Genomic DNA, 20,901 nt, shown 5'->3' with positions numbered 1-20,901 from the left:
TGTGACTGGCTTATTTCACTTAGTAAAATGTCTTCAAGGTTCATCTATGTTGTAGCATTTCCTAACTTTTCAAGATGGAATAATATTCCATTGTATGTATATATGGCATTTGGTTTATCCAACCATTTAAGATTTCTTTTTGAGGTGATGACAATGTTCTAAAATTGATTGTAGTGTTAGTTGCATGACTCAAAAACCTAAAAGCCAGTGAATTGTACACTTTAAATTGGTGAATTGTATGGTATTGGAACTAATCTCAATAAAGCTGTTACCAAACAAACTTAAAACTTGTGCTGACTCCTTCCCCATTAGTATTACTATGATAGGAAACAAATACAAAATATAAAAGGATAAAATAGGCAGAAAGAGAAAGGATTAGGACCTGAGGTCTCTGGGTGGGGAAAGACATGTTTTGGAACAATGCTGGGAGTGTTTGACCACAGCAAAACCACTCCTCCTCCCCCAGGCAAGAAGGTTCATCTTAAGAATGTAACAGACACCACCTACTCCTCCTCAGGTTCCCTCAGGAATTTGACAAAAGACAGGACTAAAAATAAGTAGACAATAAAACCTATGAACCACAAGGAACAGTTTGGCCATACACCACCCCTCATACAATGGAAATGAGCCAATCAGAAATGGACAACCCAGCACCTAGAGTTATACAGCCAATAAGGGTAGAAGGCAACAAGGAACAAGGGGGAAAGGAAGAGGAACAGGAGGGCTGACCACAACCTTATAAAACAACGACCCTTGCCTATAGTCCTTGGGCATTCATTTTTGAATGTCCCCTCTCTGTAAAGAGAGCTTTCCTACTATTCTTACTTTCTAATCTTATACTTGAATAAACTTTTGCCTGCTTCTCATTTTGTGTCCACTTCTTCATTCTTTGAATCGGCGAGACAACGAATTCTGGGTATTGAGGAATAAAATCCTGCAACATTACTTGGTACAGTTACCTGTCCTCATGTATTCCATGGTTTGAAGAGGACCTAGGTGGTGGAATAAAAGTAATTGAAGCCATTCTTTTCAATATTTACTAGGGTTGATAAAACACCTCAGAGTTTGTTTTTCTGGGGGAATATAATCTTTGTTAGTGTTGAGGTGATAAAAATGCTTTGCTGGAGCCTAAATCAACTTGTAACAGCAAATGATGTTAAAACTCTTGTACAACAATTCTGTGGTTATGGATACTATTTTAGATGGAAAGTTCTGGTGATGGCGTTATATTTTAAGATAGAATCAATTCACAAAAAGGTACTCATATATATATTAAGGTCTTGGTTAATCAGTTAACCAAAACAATTCATTTCCATAACAAAGTAATAATGGAGTTTTATATCAACCAAGTCCAGGAAAACCTAATAGGTTTTTACATATTTAATACAATATTTAAAATATATTAAACATAAGAATAGCATTTAAAATCTTAAGTATTCAGTGCATTACTGCACGTTGCAAACTCTCTGAAAATGATGATATCAAAAGTCAAAATTTCATTGCTTCTTTTTGATTTTTTTAACGTTTATTCATTTTTGAGAAAGAGAGAGACAGAATATGAGTGGGGGAGGGTCAGAGAGAGAGGGAGACACAGAATCCCAAGCAGGCTCTAGGTTCTGAGCTGTCAGCACAGAGCCTGACACAGGGCTCAAACTCACAGACCCAGAAATCATGACCGAGCCAAAGTAGGACACTCAACCGACTGATTCACCCAGGTGCCCCAAAATTTCATTGCTTCTCATTGTTACATTGCTGTAAATACTTACACTTTATTATTATAGAATATAACTGAACATCACAAATTATTTATTTATTTATTTATTTATTTATTTATTTATTTATTTATTTATTTATTTTTAGAGAGAGAGAACATGTGAGTGGGGATGAGGGGCACAGGGAGAGAGAGACTGAGAATCCCAAGCAGGCTCTGTGCTGAGCACTGAGCCTAATATGGGGCTCAATTCCATGACACTGGATCACAACCTAAGCAGAAATCAAGGGACACTCAACTGATTGAGCTACCCAGGCATCCCTCTTTCCTTTTCTTAGTTAGCCTGATTAGAGGCTTATCAACTTTATTGGTTTTTTTCACAGAATCAGCTTCTGGTTTTATTGATTTTCTCTGTTGATTTCCTGTTTTCAATTTCATTGATTTCTGCTGTCATTTTTATTATTTCTTTTCTTCTGCTTACGTGCTTCTTTCCATTGTTTCCTCAGGTAGAAACTTAGATTATTGATTTTGGATCTTTCTTCTTTTCTAATATATATATCCAATGCTATAAATTTTCCTTTAAGCACTGTCTTCATTATATCCCACACATTTCAGTAAGTTGTGTTTTCATTTTCATTTAGTTCAAAATATTTTAAAGTTTCTCTTGAAATTTCTTCTTTGATTCATGCGTTATTTATAAGTGTGTTGTTTAATCTCCATCTATTTTGGTTATGTTATTAATTTTTAGTTTACTTGTGGTTTTAGAGCAGACATTGTATGATTTCTATACTTATAAATTTGGCAAGGTGTGTTTTATGGCCCGGAATTTGGTCTATATGGGCGAATGCTTCATGTGAGCTGGAGAAGAATGTATTCTACTGTTGTTGGATGAAATAGTTTATAGATGTCAATTGCATCCAGTGGATTGATGGTGTTTTTGAGTTCAACTATGTTCTCACTGATTTCCTGCCTGCTGGATCTGTCCATTTCTGAGAAAGGGGTGTTGAAGTCTCCAACTATGATAGTGGATTCATCTGTCTCTCCTTGCAGTTCTATCAGTTTTTGCCTAATGTAATGTGACACTCTTTTGTTAGGAACATTTACATTAAAGACTGTTATGTCATACTGGAGAATTGACTCCTTTATCATTATGTAATTCACTTCTTTATCCCTGATAAATGTCTTTACTTTGAAATCTGCTGTGTCTGAAGTTAATATATAGTTACTCCTGCTTTCTTTTGGTTAGTGTTAGCATGGTGTAGTTTTCTCCATCCATTTACTTTTAATTGGTTGTATGTGTCTTTATATTTAAAGTAAACTCCTTATAGACAACATATAGTTGAATCTAGTTTGTTTTTTTTTTAATCTACTCTGACAATCTGTGCATTTAGGCCATTTATGTTTAAAGTGATTATTGATATATTGGATTAATACTTAACCATATTTGTTACTATTTTCTATTCGTTGCCTTTTCCTTGTTCTTATTTTTGTTTTCTATTCTTTTTCTGCCTTTTGTGATTTTAACTGATTCCATTTTTTTTAGCATACCAGCTATACTTCTTTTTTCCCCTCTTTTTATACTGATTGCCCTAGAGTTTGCAATACTCATTTACAACTAATCCAAATTCATGTTTAAATAACACTGTACTGCTTCACAGTACAGTGAAGTACCTCAGTATGAGTATCTTATAATAACAAAATAATCTGACTTCTTCCCTTCTGTCTCTTGTATCATTGACGTCATTCATTTTACTTATCTAAAGGCATAAATAAGCATATGTATATAATATATACATATGCATATTATCAAATACATTGTTGCTATTATTTTGAACAAACTGTTATCTGTTAGATCAATTAAGAATAAGAATAAGGCACCTGGGTGGTTCACTTGGTTGAGCTTCTGATTTCACTCAGTCATGATCTCGCAGTGCATGGGTTGGGGTCTGAGTGGGGCTATGTGCTGACAGCTTGAAGCCTGGAGCCTGCTTTGGATTCTGTGTCTCTCTCTCTTTCTCTGCCACTCCCCTGCTTGTGCTCTGTGTCACTCTCTCTCTCAAAAATAAACATTAAAAAAAAAAGAATAAAAATAAAAGTTTTATTTCACATTCTTTTATTCTTTCTGTGAAGCTATTCCTTTTTTTTTTTTTTTTAATGTTTTATTTATCTTTGAGAGGGTGCAAGTGGGGAGGGGCACAGAGCGAGGGACAGAGGACCGGAACCAGGCTCTTCCTGCTGGCAGCAGTGATCCCAGTGTGGGGCTTAAACTCAAGAACCATGAGCTCATGACCTGAACTGGAATCAGATGCTCAACTGGTTGAGTCACCCAGGTGCCCCAATGCTATTTCTTTCTTTATGTAAATCTGAATTTCTAACCTATGTTACTCTCTTTTGCTCTAAAGAACTTCTTTCAACATTACTTGCAAAGCAGGTCTATGGGAAAAAAATTACCTCAATTTTTGTCTAAGAAAGTCTTCATTTCTACTTCACTTTTGAAGGATAATTTGATAGGGTACAGAATTCTAGGCTGGTAGGGTTGTTTCTTTTTTTTTCTCAGCACTTTTTTTAACTTTTAAAAAAAATTTTTAAATGTTTTTTTTTCAATCAAAACCCAGATGTTTATTCTCTGTCTCTTCTGTGTTTTTTTTTTTTTTTAATTTTATAAGTATATCTTTTTAAATTTACATCCAAATTAGGTAGCATATAGTTCAACAATGATTTCAGGAGAAGATTCCTTATGCCCCTTATCCATTTAGCCCATCCCCCTTCCCACAACCCCTCCATAACCTCCTGTTTGTTCTACATATTTAAGAGTCTCTTATGTTTTATTCCCCTTCCTGTTTTTATATTATTTTTGTTTTCCTTCCCTTATGTTCACCTGTTTTGTCTCTTAAAGTCCTCACATGGGTGAAGTCACATGATTTTTGTCTTTCTCTGACTAATTTCACTTAGCATAATACCCTCCAGTTCCCTCCATGTAGTTGCAAATGGCAAGATTTCATTCTTTTTGATTGCTGAGTAATACTCCTTTGTGTGTGTGTGTGTGTGTGTGTGTGTGTGTGTGTGTGTATATATATATATATATATATATATATATATATATACCACATCTTCTTTATCCATTCATCCATCAATGGACATTTGAGCTCTTTCCATACTTTGGCTATTGTTGATAGCACTGCTATAAACATTGGGGTGCAAATGTCCCTTTGAAACAGTACATCTGTATCCCTTGACTAAATACCTAGTACTGCAATTTCTGGGTCATAGGGTAGTTCTAGTTTTAATTTCCTGAGGAACCTCCATACGGTTTTCCAGAGGGGTTGCACCAGTTTGCATTCCTACCAGCAATACAGAAGAGATCCTCTTTCTCCACATCCTCGCCTACATCTGTTGTTGCCTGAGTTGTTAATGTTAGCCATTCTGACAGATGTCAGGTGGTATCTCATTGTGGTTTGATTTGTATTTCCCTGAGGATGAGTGATGTTGAGCATTTTTTCATGTGTCAGTTGGCCATCTGGATGTCTTCTTTGGAGAAGTGTCTATGTCTTTTGCCCATTTCTTCACTGGATTATTTGTTTTTTGGGTGTTGAGTTTGAGAAGTTCTTTATAGATTTTGGATACTAACCCTTTATCTGATATGTCGCTTGCAAATATCTTCTCCCATTCTGTCGGTTGCCTTTTAGTTTTGCTGATTGTTTCCTTTGCTATGCAGAAGCTTTTTATTTTGATGAGGTCCCAATAGTTCATTTTTTCTCTTGTTTCCCTTGCCTCTGGAGACGTGTTGAGTAAGAAGTTGCTGTGGCCAAGATCAAAGAGGTTTTTGCCTGCTTTCTCCTCAAGGATTTTGATGGCTTCCTGTCTTATCTTACATTTATGTCTTTCATCCATTTTGAGGGTTTTTTTGTGTGTATGGTGTAAGAAAGTGGTCCAGGTTCATTTTTCTGCATGTCGCTGTCCATTTTTCCCAGCACCACTTGCTGAAGAGACTGTCTTTATTCCATTGGCCATTCTTTTCTGCTTTGTCAAAGATTAGTTGGCCACACGTTTGTGGGTCCATTTCTTATTTATTTATTTATTTATTTATTTATTTATTTATTTATTCAATATATGAAAATTTATTGTCAAATTGGTTTCTTTTTTTTTTTTTTTAAATGTTTTTTAACGTTTATTTATTTTTAAGACAGAGAGAGACAGAGCATGAACAGGGGAGGGGCAGAGAGAGAGGGAGACACAGAATCTGAAACAGGCTCCAGGCTCTGAGCTGTCAGCACAGAGCCCGACGCGGGGCTCGAACTCACGGACTGTGAGATCATGACCTGAGCCGAAGTCGGACGCTTAACCGACCAAGCCACCCAGGCGCCCCTCAAATTGGTTTCCATACAACACCCAGTGCTCATCCCAAAAGGTGCCCTCCTCAATACCCATCACCCACCCTCCCCTCCCTCCCACCCCCATCAACCCTCAGTTTGTTCTCAGTTTTTAAGAGTCTCTTATGCTTTGGCTCTCTCCCACTCTAACCTCTTTTTTTTTTTTTTTTTTTCCTTCCCCTCCTCCATGGGTTTCTGTTAAGTTTCTCAGGATTGTGGTCCATTTCTGAGTTCTCTACTCTGTTCCATTGATCTGAGTGTCTGTTCTTGTGCCAATACCATACTGTCTTAATGATTACAGCTTTGTAATACAGCTTGAAGTCCAGGATTGTGATGCCTCCTGCTTTGGTTTTCTTTTTCAAGATTGCTTTGGCTATTCGGGGTCTTTTCTGATTCCATACAAATTTTAGGATTATTTGTTCTAGCTCTGTGAAGAAGGCTGCTGTTATTTTGATAGGGATTGCATTGAATATGTAGATTGCCTTGGGTAGTATCGACATTTTAACAATATTTGTTCTTCCTATCCAGGAGCATGGAATCTTTTTCCATTTTTTTGTGTCTTCTTCAATTTCTTTCATAAGCTTTCTATAGTTTTCAGTGTATAGATTTTTCACCTCTTTGGTTAGATTTATTCCTAGGTATTTTATGTGGAATTGTAAATGAGATCGATTCCTTGATTTCTCTTTCTGTTGCTTCATTGTTGGTGAATAAGAATGCAACAGATTTCTGTGCATTGACTTTATATCCTGCAACTTTGCTGAATTCATGAATCAGTTCTAGCAGCTTTTTGGTGGAATCTTTTGGGTTTTCCATGTAGAATATCATGTCATCTGTGAAGAGTGAAAGTTTGACCTCCTCCTGGCCGATTTGGATGCCTTTTATTTCTTTGTGTTGTCTGATTGCAGGGGCTAAGACTTCCAATACTGTTGAGTAGTAGTGGCGAGAGTGGACATCCCTGTCTTGTTCCTGACCTTAGGGGGAGAGCTCTCAGTTTTTCCCCATTGAGGATGATATTGGCGCTGGGTCGTTCATATATGGCTTTTATGATCTCAAGGTATGCTCCTTCTATCCCTACTTTCTTGAGGGTTTTTATCAAGAAAGGATGCTGTATTTTGTCAAATGCTTTCTCTGCATTTATTGAGAGGATTATATGGTTCTTGTCCTTTCTTTTATTGATGTGATGAATCACATTAATTGTTTTGCAGATATCGAACCAGCCCTGCATCCCAGGTATAAATCCCACTTGGTCGTGGTGAATAATTTGTATAATGTATTGTTGGATCCGGTTGGCTAATATCTTGTTGAGGATTTTTGCATCCATGTTCATCAGGGAAATTGGTCTATAATTCTTCTTTTTAGTGGGGTCTCTGTCTGGTTTTTGAATCAAGGTAATGCTGGCTTCATAGAAAGAGTCTAGAACTTTTCCTTCCATTTCTCTTTTTTAGAACAGCTTCAAGAGAATAGGTGTTAACTCTTCCTTGAATGTTTGGTAGAATTCCCCTGGAAAGCCATCTGGTCCTGGACTCTTGTTTTTTGGCAGATTTTTGGTTACTAATTCGATTTCTTTACTGGTTATGGGTCCATTCAAATCTATTTCTGCCTGTTTCAGTTTTAGTAGTGTATATGTCTCTAGGAATTTGTCCATTTCTTCCAGATTGCCCATTTTATTGGCATATAATTGTTCATAATATTGTCTTATTATTGTTTTTATTTCTTCTGTTGGTTGTGATCTCTCCTCTTTCACTCTTGATTTTATGTATTTGGGTCCTTTCCTTTTTTTTTTCATCAACTGGCTAGTGTTTTATCAATTTTGTTAATTATTTCAAAGAACCAGCTTCTGGTTTCATTGATCTGTTTCGATAGCATTAATTTCTGCTCTCATCTTTATTATTTCCTGTCTTCTGCTAGTTTGGGGTTTTATTTGCTGCTCTTTTTCCTGCTCTTTAAGGTGTAAGGTTAGGATGTATATCTGAGATCTTTCTTCTTTCTTTAGGAAGGCCTGGATTGCTATATACTTTCCTCTTATGACTACCTTTGCTGCGTCCCAGAGGTTTTGCGTTGTGGTGTTATCATTTTCATTGGCTTCCATATACTTTTTAATTTCCTCTTTAACTTCTTGGTTAGCCCATTTATTCTTTAGTAGGATGTTCTTTAGTCTCCAAGTATTTGTTACCTTTCCAAATTTTTTCTTGTGGTTGATTTCTAGTTTCATAGTGTTGTGGTCTGAAAATACGCACGGTATGATCTCGATCTTTTTGTACTTGCTGATGGCTGATTTGTGTCCCAGTATATGGTCTATTCTGGAGAACGTTCCATGTTCACTGGAGAAGAATGTATATTCTGCTGCTTTAGGATGAAATGTTCTGAATATATCTGTTAAGTCCATCTGGTCCAGTGTGTCATTCAAAACCATTGTTTCCTTATTGATTTTTTGATTAGATGATCTGTCCATTGCTGTGAGTGGTGTGTTGAAGTCTCCTACTATTATGGTATTACTACCGATGAATTTCTTTATATTTGTGATTAATTGATTTATATATTTCGGTACTTCCACTTTTGGCACATAAATGTTTACAATTGTTAGGTTTTCTTGGTGGATAAACCCCTTGATTATGATGTAATGCCTTTCTGCATCTCTTGATACAGTCTTTATTTTAAAGTCTAGATTGTCTGATATAAATATGGCTACTCCGGTTTTCTTTTGTTGACCATTAGTATGATAGATGGTTCTCCATCCCCTTACTTTCAATCTGAAGGTGTCTTTAGGTCTAAAGTGGGTCTCTTGTAAACAGCACATAGATGGATCTTGTTTTCTTATCCATTCTGTTACCCTATGTCTTTTGATTGGAGCGTTGAGTCCATTGATGTTTAGAGTGAGTATTGAAAGATATGAATTTATTGCAAGTATGTTGCTTGTAGAGTTGGAGTTTCTGGTGGTGTTCTCTGGTCCTTTTTAGTCTTTGTTACTTTTGGTATTTATTTATTTATTTTTTCATCTTTTCACCTCTCAGAGAGTCCCCCTTAAAATTTCTTGCAGGGCTGGTTTAGTGGTCACAAACTCCCTTAATTTTTGTCTGGGATACTTTGTATCTCTCCTTCTATTTTGAATGACAGCCTTGCTGTATAAAGAATTCTTGGCTGCATATTTTCCTGATTCAGCACATTGAATATATCCTGCCACTCCTTTCTGGCCTGCCAAGTTTCTGTGGATAGGTCTGCTGCAAACCTGATCTCTCTTCCCTTGTAGGTTAAGAACTTTTTTTCCCTTGCTGCTTTCATGATTCTCTCCTTGCCTGAGTATTTTGTGAATTTGACTATGATACACTTTGTTGATGGTCGGTTTTTGTTGAATCTAATGAGGATCCTCTGTGCTTCCTGGATTTTGATGTCTGTGTCTTTCCCCAGGTTAGGAAAGTTTTCTACTATGATTTGCTTACATATCCTTTCTACCCCTATTTCTCTCTCTTCCTCTTCTGGGACCCCTATGATTCTGAGGTTGTTCCTTTTTAATGAGTCACTGATTTCTCTAATTCTTAAATCGTGCTCTTTTGCCTTAATCTCCTTCTTTTTTTCCACTTCATTATTCTCCATAAGTTTGTCTTCTATATCACTGTTTCTCTGTTCTGCCTCATCCATCCTTGCTGCCACGGCATCCATTCAAGATTGCAACTCAGTTATAGCACTTTTTATTTTATCCTGACTAGCTTTTACTTCTTTTATCTCCACAGAAAGGAGTCTAATCTAATTTTGACTCCAGCTAGTATTCTTATTATCATGATTCTAAATTCTGGTTCAGACATCTTGCTTGTATCTGTGTTGGTTAAGTACCTGGCTGTCGTTTCTTCCTGCTCTTTCTTTTGGAGTGAATTCCTTCATTTCATCATTTTGAAGGGAGAAAAGGAATTAATGAGGTAGAAAAAATTACAATTTAAAAATATTAAAAGTTAAAAAATATTAAAATTAAAAAATAAAAAACACATGCACACAAAATAAATAAAATAAATGGTGCTAGTTCCTAGGTGTGTTTTGGTCTGGGTGTTGAAAGTGGCTTGATAGATTAGAGAAAAAAAGGGGAAAAAGAAAAAAAAAAAGGAAATTGTTTGAAAACTTGAAAAAATGAATACACTGAAGTAGACTAAAATTAAATGGTGGAAGTAAAATAGAATTTGAAAAAAATTACACAAAATATAGTAGAAAAATATACAGTAGAAAAAATATAGTAGAAAAAAATTAAAGAAAAATATTTTTAATAAAAATTGAAAAAAAAAAAAAGAAAATTGAATAGTTGGACCAGCTAACAGACTGAAATACGACTGAAATTACTTCATTTTCCCCTAGGAGTCAAACTATGAAGTACTTTATAGCCCATAAACTAAACAGGTGGTGAGACGTGTGTTCTTGAAGAGCAAGGTTGGCCCAGTTGGGTGGGGCTTAGTGTAATGGCTCTGTTCTCCACTAGATGGCTCTGCTAGCCTCCTGGGGTGGATTGTTGTGGCGCTTGTACGTGCATATGTGCATGAGCAGGAGCAGTGAAAATGGTATCACCCAGCTACCCAGTCTCTAGTTTCAGAACTCTGTTCTCCCCATCAACAATCACACACCTGTCCTTCATTTTTGGCTTCTGTCCACTCCCTGTTTCCACACTGTCAGTGACCAAGCCCCAGGCAGCACCTCCCTCCTGAGTTTTGTCTCAGATGTGGCTGCCTTCCCAGCCCCCCCCACTCCTGAGGGACTGCGGCTTTGATCCATTCCAGTCCTCTGTGGAGGGTCTCACAGAGCAATGGCTGGGTGTCATTCACACCCAGGAATGCTTGTGGGATCATGCTGCTGCCGATGCCCAGAAACTGTGGCCAGGTACCAGCCTGCCCTAGAAAAAGTTCACGAGACAGTGTAGCAGCAGTGCCTCAGGGATTATGGAGAATCACAACACACATCTGGCACCAGCCTTCGCCCCCAACGACCTTGTTCCAGCACCAGCAAATGTGACTTTTCTCTGGGGTCTGCTGGGCCCAGGTGGCCTCACAGCCTCTACCAAATGTCTTTCCAGCAGTGGAACTGCTTCTCCCCGTGTGGCCTGAGAACCTCACTGTCCCCACTCTACTCCTGGGGATTCACCCTTCCCACCAGACCACCATCAGGTATCGAGCTCTGGAGTTGCAGACTCTCTGTGCTCCCCGTTTACAGTCTTAATGGAATTTAAACCCTCTCCCTTTTTGTTTCTCCCTTTTTCAGTCCCTGTGGCTATTTTCAATTTTCCACTTTCTCTCCAGCTGCTTTTGGGGAGGGGTGCTTTTCCCATATTCTACCCCCACCCCCATCTCCATCCTCTCTCCTCAGGCAAAAGCGGCTCCCTGCCCTCCACAGGTTCTCTCTCCCCAAGTTCACCTCTCCACACCGCATACCTGCTGAATTCTGTGCTTCAGGTTGTGCAGATTGTTGTGTTAATCCTCAGATCAGTTTTCTAGGTGTGCAGGATGGTTTAGTGTTGGTCTGGCTGTAATTCATGGATGCGAGACACACAAAAAACTTCCGTGCTGTTCCACCATCTTGGCTCCTCCTAAAAACATTTATGTTTGAAAGAGAGAGAGAGAGAGCAAGCGGGGGAGGGGCAAAGAAAGAAGGGGAGACAGAATCCAAAGCAGGCTCTGACAGCAGTGAGCCCAGTGTGGGGCTCAAACTCATGAACCACGAGATCATGACCTGAGCTGAAGTTGGATGCTCAACTGACTGAGCCACCCAGGCACCCCCATCTTTTAAAAATTTTTTTATTTTTTAAAGTTTGTTTATTTTTGACAGAGAATGAGCAGGGGAGGGGCAGAGAGAGAGAGAGAGAGAGAGGGAGACAGAGGATCTGAAGCAGGTTTCATGCTGCTAGCACAGAGTCCAATGCGGAGCTTGATCCCATGAACTGTGAGATTATGACCTGAGCTGAAATCAAGAGTTGGACACTTAAACGACTGACACACCCAGGTGCCCCCAAAATATTTTACTTTTAAGTAATATCTACACCCAATGTGGGGCTCAAACTCACAGCCCACAGATCAAAAGTTGCATGCTCCACTGACTGAGCCTGGCAGGTGCCCCTCTCTCAGCACTTTCACTCCATTCTTCTTGCTTGCAGGATTTCTGATGACAAATCAGGTGTAATTCTTTTTTTCCCTTAAATGTTTATTTATTTTGAGAGAGGGGGAGGGGTGAAGGTCAGAGAGAGAGGGAGAGAATCACAAGCAGGCTCTGCATTGTCAACGCACAGACTGACTTTGGGCTTGATCCTACAAATTGTGAGATCATGACCTGAGCTGAAATCAAGAGTTGGACACTTAACTGAGCCACCTAGGCACAAGTCAGGTGTAATTCTTATCTTTGTTCCTCTATAATGTTTTTCCTCCAGTTTCTTTCAGGTTGTTTTCATTATCTTTGATTTTCTGAAGTTTGAAAATGACATGCCTCAGTATAATTTTTTGGTATTTATCTTACTTGGTAATCCTGAGCTTCTTCAATCCATGGTTTGGTGTCTGATATTAATTTGGGAAAATTCTGTCATAACTTCAAATATTTTTTCTTTCTTTCTCTTTCTTGTCCCTCTGGTATTTCTATACATGTACATTACAAACCTTTTGTAGTTGTCCCACTGTCCCTAGATATGGTTCTGTTTTCTTCAGTCTTTGTTCTCTTTGCTTTTCAGCTTTGCAGATTTTTACTGAAATAACCTCAAGCTCAGAGATTCTTTCCTCAGCCATGTCCAGTATACTAATAAGCTCATGAAAGGTATTTCTCATTTGTCAGTTTTTGTTGTTTAAATCTCCAGCATTTCTCTTTAGTCTTATGATTTCCTTCTCTTTGCTTACATAACCCATCTATTCTTGCTTTATCCATTTGGGCCCTAAACATATTAAACATAATTTTTTAAAACTCATGGTCTGATAATTCCAACATCCTGCCATGTCTGTTTCTGATGCTGTATCTGTTCAAATTGTAATTTGTGGGGTTTTTTTGTTTTGTTTTGCTTTTTGCCTTTTACTATGCCTTGTAATTTTTCTTGGTAGCCAGATATGATGTAGTGGGTAAAAGGAAGTGCTAAAAATAGGTCTTTTAAAATGTGGCAATGTGGTATAGTGGAAGGGGAAGTGTTCTATGCTCCTTTTGATAGGTCCTTATTTTAGTAAACCCATGTCTCTGGACAAACTTAACAAGTGTCTTTCTTAGATTTTTTTTCTCCCTCATTAGGTGGGACAGAGTGGGTGGAGTGGACTGAACTTGGGTCCCTTCTCCTACACATAAGAGTTGAACCAACTATAAGTTTGGTACTTTCCTTCTGGTACATTAGTCTCTGTTAGACTCTGAGAAAACCCCTGGAGGTGACATTCTGATTAACTAGTTTTTCCTAAAGTTAGGAGAAGACCAGAATATCCTGGCATATTTGAAAATTGTCCCTGGGGCACCTGGGTTGCTCAGTTGGTTGGGCGTCCAACTTCAGCTCAGGTTTTCATCTCACAGTTTGTGAGTTCAAGCCCCACATTGGGCTCACTGCTGTCAGCACAGAGCCTGCTTCAGATCCTCTGTCCCCCTCACTTTGCCCTCCTTTGCTTGCATTCTTTAAAAAAGACATAAAATTGTCCCTTTTCTCCTCCTGCTGGAAGCACAAGAGAATTTTTCCCCAATATTTATTGTGAGAAGCTAGGTGGTCAATTTCACAAAACTGTAGGGATCCCTAAGACTGGGTCCCCCTGGACTTTTGAACTCTCAGTGGTCTACACTTAGCCTCCAGCAATTTGTTAAATCTAGTTCAGGTTTTCTTACTCCTGCACTGGCTCCCGCAGTGTTTGAGTCTCTGCTCCAGTAAGTTCCAACTCTCTATATTCACCCATCTCCCCAGTGTTAGGGGTAGCAGTTTGCCCTGTGTCCTCTCTCTTCTTCTGTATCCAAGAAGAGTTGATGATTCAGTCTGTTCAGTTTTTCACTTGGCAGCTTCTAAGCACTTTACAGGGGAAACTGGAAGTCCCTGTTGTGCATTCTTATATGCTTACATGCCTCAGGTTGTGCTATTTTCACCTCTTTGCCTTTAGTTTTTCTTTGGCTGCAAATTCCTGAATTTTTTCACATGTAATGTGGTACAATGGCTTAAATACTTAAGATGGTAGCATTTTGGATTACTTATATTTTACTTTTTATCATATATAACTGTTTTTATTTTGAATATTTTTCACTGAGGTATAATTTATATGAAGCAAAATACACAAGTCTTAAGTATTCAAGTCATATGAGTTTTGACAAACACAAAACTTTGCTTTTGACACCCAATTGAGGCATATAGCTAGGGCTATCTAAGGTAAGTGTTAATGTTCAACATCACTGTATCATTAGCAAAGTAGGTTGTAATTTTTCTATTATTATTATCATTGACATATAAGAGAAAAATTCAACAAAGCAAGGCTATATTAACTACTATCTGGAAAGAACTGAAAACGTCTAACACACGGAGATCAAATTAGACTATTTGGGGAAGTCTGTTTTACCGCCTACTGGATCCCATAAGTTAACACAGTAACACTTAAATATTGACAACTCATTGTGGAATTTGCCACAGAAACTTACCTAAACTTGAAGTGCAAATCTCTGCTTCCTAATAACATGAAAATGCTGAAAAATGTTAGAAGAAAATGATAAATCTGTGAGATATATTACTGCAAAAGAGAATTTATAGTAAAAACTTCCATGTTACATTTGAGCACAAGATTTGTAAAATCACCAAATGTGTCTGGTTCTTCCAGTAAGAAGGTTATGTAAAGTGATGCAATTTTTGTTTTACGTTACTAAGATTCATATAGTGATTCATCATTTTCAGTATATGTAAAATTAACCTTTTGTTTGTAGGATCCTTTGATTAGCTACTTCACTGCTATAAATGTCACTCTGAATTTATATTTTTCATAGGCTTTTTTTGTGTAATATGATTTTAAACTATACTCTCTTGACTTTGGGTAAATTATTTAAAAGGTACATTTTGAGACAGCTATATTTCTTTCTCAATTACCTCTATGAAAATGGGCATGATGTAAGGGAATAGCAAAATAAAATATTTTTGCATAGTGGTCCTTTTAACTGTTAATTAAGGACTATGTTTAAAGGATTACAAATGAATGATTATGCAATATTCGCAAGACACCAAAAATGCTAAAGATACAAAATTCCCAATTGGAATGATTTCAGGGAAATTAGAAGGCAATTTCTTTAAACAACAACAACAAAATTAATTCTTTTTATTTTTAGAGAGAGAGAGAATCTTAAGTAGGCTACACACACCCAGTGTGGAGCCCAATGTGGGGCTCGATCCCACGACCCTGGGGATCATGACCTGAGCTGAAATCAAGAGTCGGATGCTCCATCAACTGAGCCACTCAGGTGCCCCAAGAGCAATTTCTCTTAATTGTAGGTGAGTAAAGAAGAACAAAAATGGCAGAGAAGAAGCCCAATCATTTTACAGCAGTGAATCTTTTTGGGCATCTGAACAAAGCCATGTAACACAACTTCCTGTCCCAAGTCAATTTCATTTATACACAAAAGTTGGCATATTATTTCAAAGTACTCAAGCCACCTGAAACTCGTCTACATATTTCTAGGGTTCTACATAAATGAACAATGACCTTGGGATATGGAATAATCTATAAAAATCCATAGAATTGTAAACACTGACTTTAAAGGTAAGTGGCAGGAAATCCCATTTTTAAAAGAGACCTAATTTCCAAACTACATAAATGAGGAATTAAGTTATTAATTTCAAAACACTTTATTGAAAAAAGTCATTCAAACATCACCAAAAACGTTCCTGTAATTCTCACTCCTGTTTTTCACATAGTGTATGATGTACAAAAGAATGACTCATAAAATATGTAAAGTTTTGTAATATTATGCCTATGGATAATTACTAGTTAACAAGTATGCTAAAAGACACTGGTAATGGTTTTTATAGTGATAAAATTTTACAATAAATCTTTCAAATATTTAAACCACCTTTTAAATGTTCACCATTGCTAAAATTAAATCCAAACAGTGTTTGTTGGCTCTCTCTGTAAATATCTTAAGTTCAGAAATTATTTTGGAATTTAAAAATCTTGAACAGAGAACCTGCTGCCAGTACCTGCATCATTTAGCACCTCTCCTCAGGTATGCCAAAAATTTGTAATCTTCAGTGTGTGCTATAATGTAACAATGGCTGGGAAGCTCTACACTGTACCATATGCAATAAAATAAGAGGTATGGATAACATGAAGAATGTTAGGCAGTCTTCACTTAGACCTCTGAGTTTATTTTGGTAATAGCCATGAAATGGTTCAACTATTCAAAGGGCACACACTTCTTTTCTAAAAGACTTAGCATGCTATGAAAGAAAAAATAAACTTGAAACTTGGAAGAGGTTTTGTTCCCTGAATATTAAATATGTCAGCCTATGATAATCCATATAATCTAATTTTTATGTGTGTCCAAATATTTAAGTTTTATACTTTTATTCCTCACATATACAAATCATTTTTGTAATGACTTTTATAAACCATCACCAATTTAATTTAAAATAATGACAGGAATTAGAGGATTATTAATCTTTTTGCTAGTTTTATTTTACTGTAAAAGTTGTATTTCTTGTGATCCAATAAACATCAGCATAATATTTTAAATTTGTTCTTAAAAATATACAATATTGCACTTTAATTTTTGGCAGTTTAATTAAGGAGTGGCTGAGTAAAAAATAAATCATACAGGAGATTACAGTTTTTATTTTGCTTTATAATAAGCAAAGAGCTTTGTGTAAAAGCAGAACTTACAGTAGTGCCAAATAAACCAAATATTTACAGTGTCCCTATTAAAGTCTTACCTCTAAAGTAAGATTCAGTGTATTGGATGCAAATATTATTAATCTAACAAAAGCACACTCCTCCACTCCATTTTGATGAACATTTTTAAGCCAAAGGGTATTGGTGTGAAATGCTTCTGTGATTTTTTTCTCAAGAGGAAATACATGGAAAGAATGCTTGTTCCTTAAGCTTTTAAAGTTGGTCTCAAAACTTTCACAATGTTTCCTACATGACTTGAAGAATCTCTAAGAAGCAGAATTCCAAGACAAGCACTCTTTTTAGTTTTTCTGTATTCTCTTCATAGTGACAAGTCCACAGTTAGTTGGTTTTTAATATGATTTTAAGGCCAGTTTCCTGTACTTTTCCTAAGACAAGTAAGATACTGTCATTGCATCTGCTGGAATTATTTTTAACTTGTTACATTGTAGCGAAATATATATTTACACTGACCTAGAATTTGCTATTCTATTTTTTAATTCCCAATTAGGTAAAAACTCCAGAAAGCTCAATATTTTTCACTTATTAACCAATTAGAAAACAGTTTTACACAGCTGTCTGCAAAAGCAAATACTGAGATTTAGGCCTACTTAACAATAACATCAAAAGACCAGAAAGAACATAAATAGAATGTATTTGTAATATAAATACATGACACAGAGACATTCATTTTTGGCACCACCTAAAAAAAAATCCAGTAGTATTTTATTACCCTTCAGATCTTTGGGAATATTTAAACCTTCTAACTATTAAGCTTTTACTTTTCTTACAGAAAAAAAAAATTCGCAAATTTGAATTGGTATTTCAAAAGTAAAGGATCTCCTTGTTATTTCTTAATTTGATCTGCAGAATGAACACTTACTCCAAATGTTAACTCACAGCCCATGTGTTAACTATGCTTTTACATTTTAATCCTACCAAGAACTGATTATGTCAACCAACGACTTCTCATGGAAAGATGTGTTTTCTTCTTAACCACATACCAATTGCATAGTTCTGATCTGAGAACAAAGGTCAAAGTAGAGAGTTACAAAGGCATTAATTTATGTTAACTGAACTGAAATAGGCTGTTGCAAAATAGTCTGTCTTGGGTAGATGTTAGTGTAAACTGAGGGGGAAAAACAGTCATTAGCAAAAAGTTTTCTTTAAAAATAGGTTAATGCTGAGAACAATAGCTTTTAAAATTTGTTTAAAAATAAGCTTAATAAACAATAATACAAATTTTAATCCAAAACCTAGCTCTTTGAAATGCCCTATTTTCTTGCATACAGCAGAAAATACATTTTTCATATTTTTTAACATTACATGTAAAAATGAGGCACTAGTTAAACAGATTTGAATATATTCACACAAACAGGAGTTTCAGTCTCATCTGTAGGCTTGTATTTGCCTCAATGGTTTCTGGATGGCAAACTGTTCACAAAAATAAATCTTCTGAAGGAGGTGCATAAGAGAAACCGACAAATGCATCATCTGCCTCCAGTACACTGGCATTCACTATAGAATAGTCAGAAGACACACACACAGAATACGGAACTGTTTCTTCTGTAAATGCTGCATCAAAGTTCCTGATATCATCTGGTCCCGCCTAAAACATCAAAAGCATATTATTATTCCTCTTAGCTTTTTTTAAAAAATATTTTTGAGAGAGACAGAGAGAAAGAGAGACAGTGTGAATGGCGAAGGGGCAGAGAGAGAGAGAGAGGGAGACACAGAATCCGAAGCAGGCTCCAGGCTCTGAGCTGTCAGCACAGAGCCCGACATGGGGTTGGATCTCACAAACCACGAGATCATGACCTGAGCTCAAGTCGGATGCTTAACCGACTGAGCCACCCAGGTGCCCCTCATCTTAGCTTTTGTTTTCATTAATTTAGTCTTTCATTAAAACCCCTTCACGAATTTGTATATTTATTCCTGGCAAGTTTAGATGTCTTCCTACTTCATCACTTCTTCGAAGCAATTTCTGCTTTTCCTTTCCAGAGTTTATTATTTAGGTGAGGTTATCTGTCCTAACAAAGTTCTTTTTGTTGGGAGCTGTGGGGAGACAAGGGTGGCTAGCATAACAGAGTCCTTACCTAAGTCAATGTGAACCTCAGGCCCTCCAACTGACTCCCTTTCTCTCTACCCATCACCACCTCTAAGTTTAGAAAAGGAGCCCAAGTAGGTTTTCAAGATGGCACTTTTCACTTGAACTTGCAGGAAAATGCTTGCCTGTCAGTTTCTGAACTCTGGGTAGGTAAAGCCTTTTGCTTAAAGAATGAAGGTTTGTAAATAAAACCGTGCAAGATAACACTCTTTGCGCTACAGAGGTCGTTAAGCATTCGCCTGTGACACCTTAGCTTTAGAGGTCTGAAGTGGCCAAGAACCTGGGAAGTAAAGCATGGCAGCTGCTCGATGGCAGCGGTTCTTAATCTTCCTTTACAAATTTGATACAAGCTAATGGACTTTCCGCTTCCAATGTATTTGCAGATAAAAGTTGAGATACAAATTCAGGTGACTCACTCTTAGAGCTCATCCCTGAATCTCTAGGTTACCTCTGCTTTAAGGGGCCAAGGGGGCGGGAATCCTTAGCATGTCCAAGTCATCAAGTCTAACTGAGGTAAAAGACAAGGATCCAGAGAAGGTATTCTAAGCTAAGGATATAGTTAGTCTGGCAGGTAGGTCTACAAACAGTGGAGCAGAGACAAGGGAAACCCAGAATACTAGATCCCTCAATATGAGAAATTCCCCCACCGAAGAGGAAGAAACTGAATTTAGGTACATATAAAAAATGTCAAATCCTTACATGTTATTCTAAGAAGTATGGGCTTGGAATAAGACTAAGGTTTGAATTCTGGCTATGAAATTTGCTAGCTATAATTTTTTATATAAACTACCTCTCTGTGAGCTCATTTCTGCTTCTGTAAAGTAAAAATAGTACCACCCACCTGTTAAGGTTTTTGTGAGGATCTGATGTGTGAATACATAAAATTCCCAGAATCTGACATGTAGAAGGTGTTCAGTAAATGATGGCAAATATTCTTCTACTTGATTTTATAGGTATTTTGTGAATGCCGTTATGGGTTGGCTAGTAGTAACAGGGATAATACTGTATTGCTTATGTTAAGAGTTAGGGAGGTTTTGTCTTCAAAGAGCCTGAGCTCAAATTCTAGTTCTTCAACTTTATTTTATTTTTAAAAAATGTTTATTTTGAGAGAGCGCGCGTGAGCAACCATGTGTGTGTGTGCACGCACAAGCGGGAAAGGGGAAGAGAGAGAGGGAGAGAGAATCCCAAGCGGGCTCTGTGCCATCTGCACAGAGCTGGATGAGGGGCTAAATATCATGACCTACCTGAGCCAAAATCAAGAGTCAGAGGCTTAACCGACTGAGCCACCCAGGTGCCCCTAGTTCTTCAATTGTGAACTCTGGGCAAACTATTAACCATTTCTGTGACTAAGTTAATTCATCTGTATTATATGGAAAATAGCAGAACTATTTCAAAGAATTGCTGTCAATGTTAAAAAAAAAAAGGATGCAAGTATTGAGAACATCTACTTAATCATACTCTAGCTTTCTGATCTTTGTTAATCTGTTAAGTGAAAAATGGTAACCTGAGTTTGAACTCTTTTCATATATTTAAAAGCTGTATTTATTCTTCTGTAACTGTGTATTTTGTGTCTTTTGTTCATGTTTCTATTGGTAATTAGTCTTTTTTCTCATTGACTTACAAGAATGCTTTATGTGTTAAAGAAATTTTCTCCAGTTTGTTGTCTGCATTTTTTTTTTTCATATAGACCTTTCTAGATTTAATGTGGCCAAATTTAAAATTTCCCCCCCTGTGGCTTCTTGGTTGTGGATCTTGCTTTAAAAAAGTTTAATTAGTCATAAAAAAGCAGGAATCCCAACTGAGGTATCTAACTCTGAAATCTACATTGTTTCCATTTCCAGTATTGCTTAGGAGTACCTAACTCAACTCTTCAATGTGCCTGATGAC

General features: G+C 37.0%; 1 protein-coding gene across 5 annotated transcripts in view; it reads right to left on the bottom strand.

The window, feature by feature from the left end:
* Nucleotides 1–11,982: 11,982 nt before the first annotated feature.
* Nucleotides 11,983–20,901, bottom strand: part of LOC102968087 (serine/threonine-protein kinase Sgk3) — a 144,237-nt gene continuing 135,318 nt past the window's right edge. For 4 of the 5 annotated variants that reach the window (XM_042973362.1, XM_042973363.1, XM_042973361.1 and 1 more), the window contains exon 17: nt 15,853–18,516. In XM_042973362.1, the coding sequence (XP_042829296.1) occupies nt 18,346–18,516 (171 nt within the window). In that variant the 3' untranslated portion in view covers nt 15,853–18,345. Of the gene's footprint in view, nt 12,010–14,676; nt 14,722–15,852; nt 18,517–20,901 lie in introns of those variants that run through there. The other variant, XM_042973364.1, reaches the window with a different exon arrangement.

The sequence above is a fragment of the Panthera tigris genome, chromosome F2 (genome assembly GCF_018350195.1).
Source record: "Panthera tigris isolate Pti1 chromosome F2, P.tigris_Pti1_mat1.1, whole genome shotgun sequence".
Classification (NCBI taxonomy): Eukaryota; Metazoa; Chordata; class Mammalia; order Carnivora; family Felidae; genus Panthera; species Panthera tigris.
Note: the sequence above shows the minus strand (reverse complement) of the source record. Positions and strands in the feature narration are given on the sequence as shown.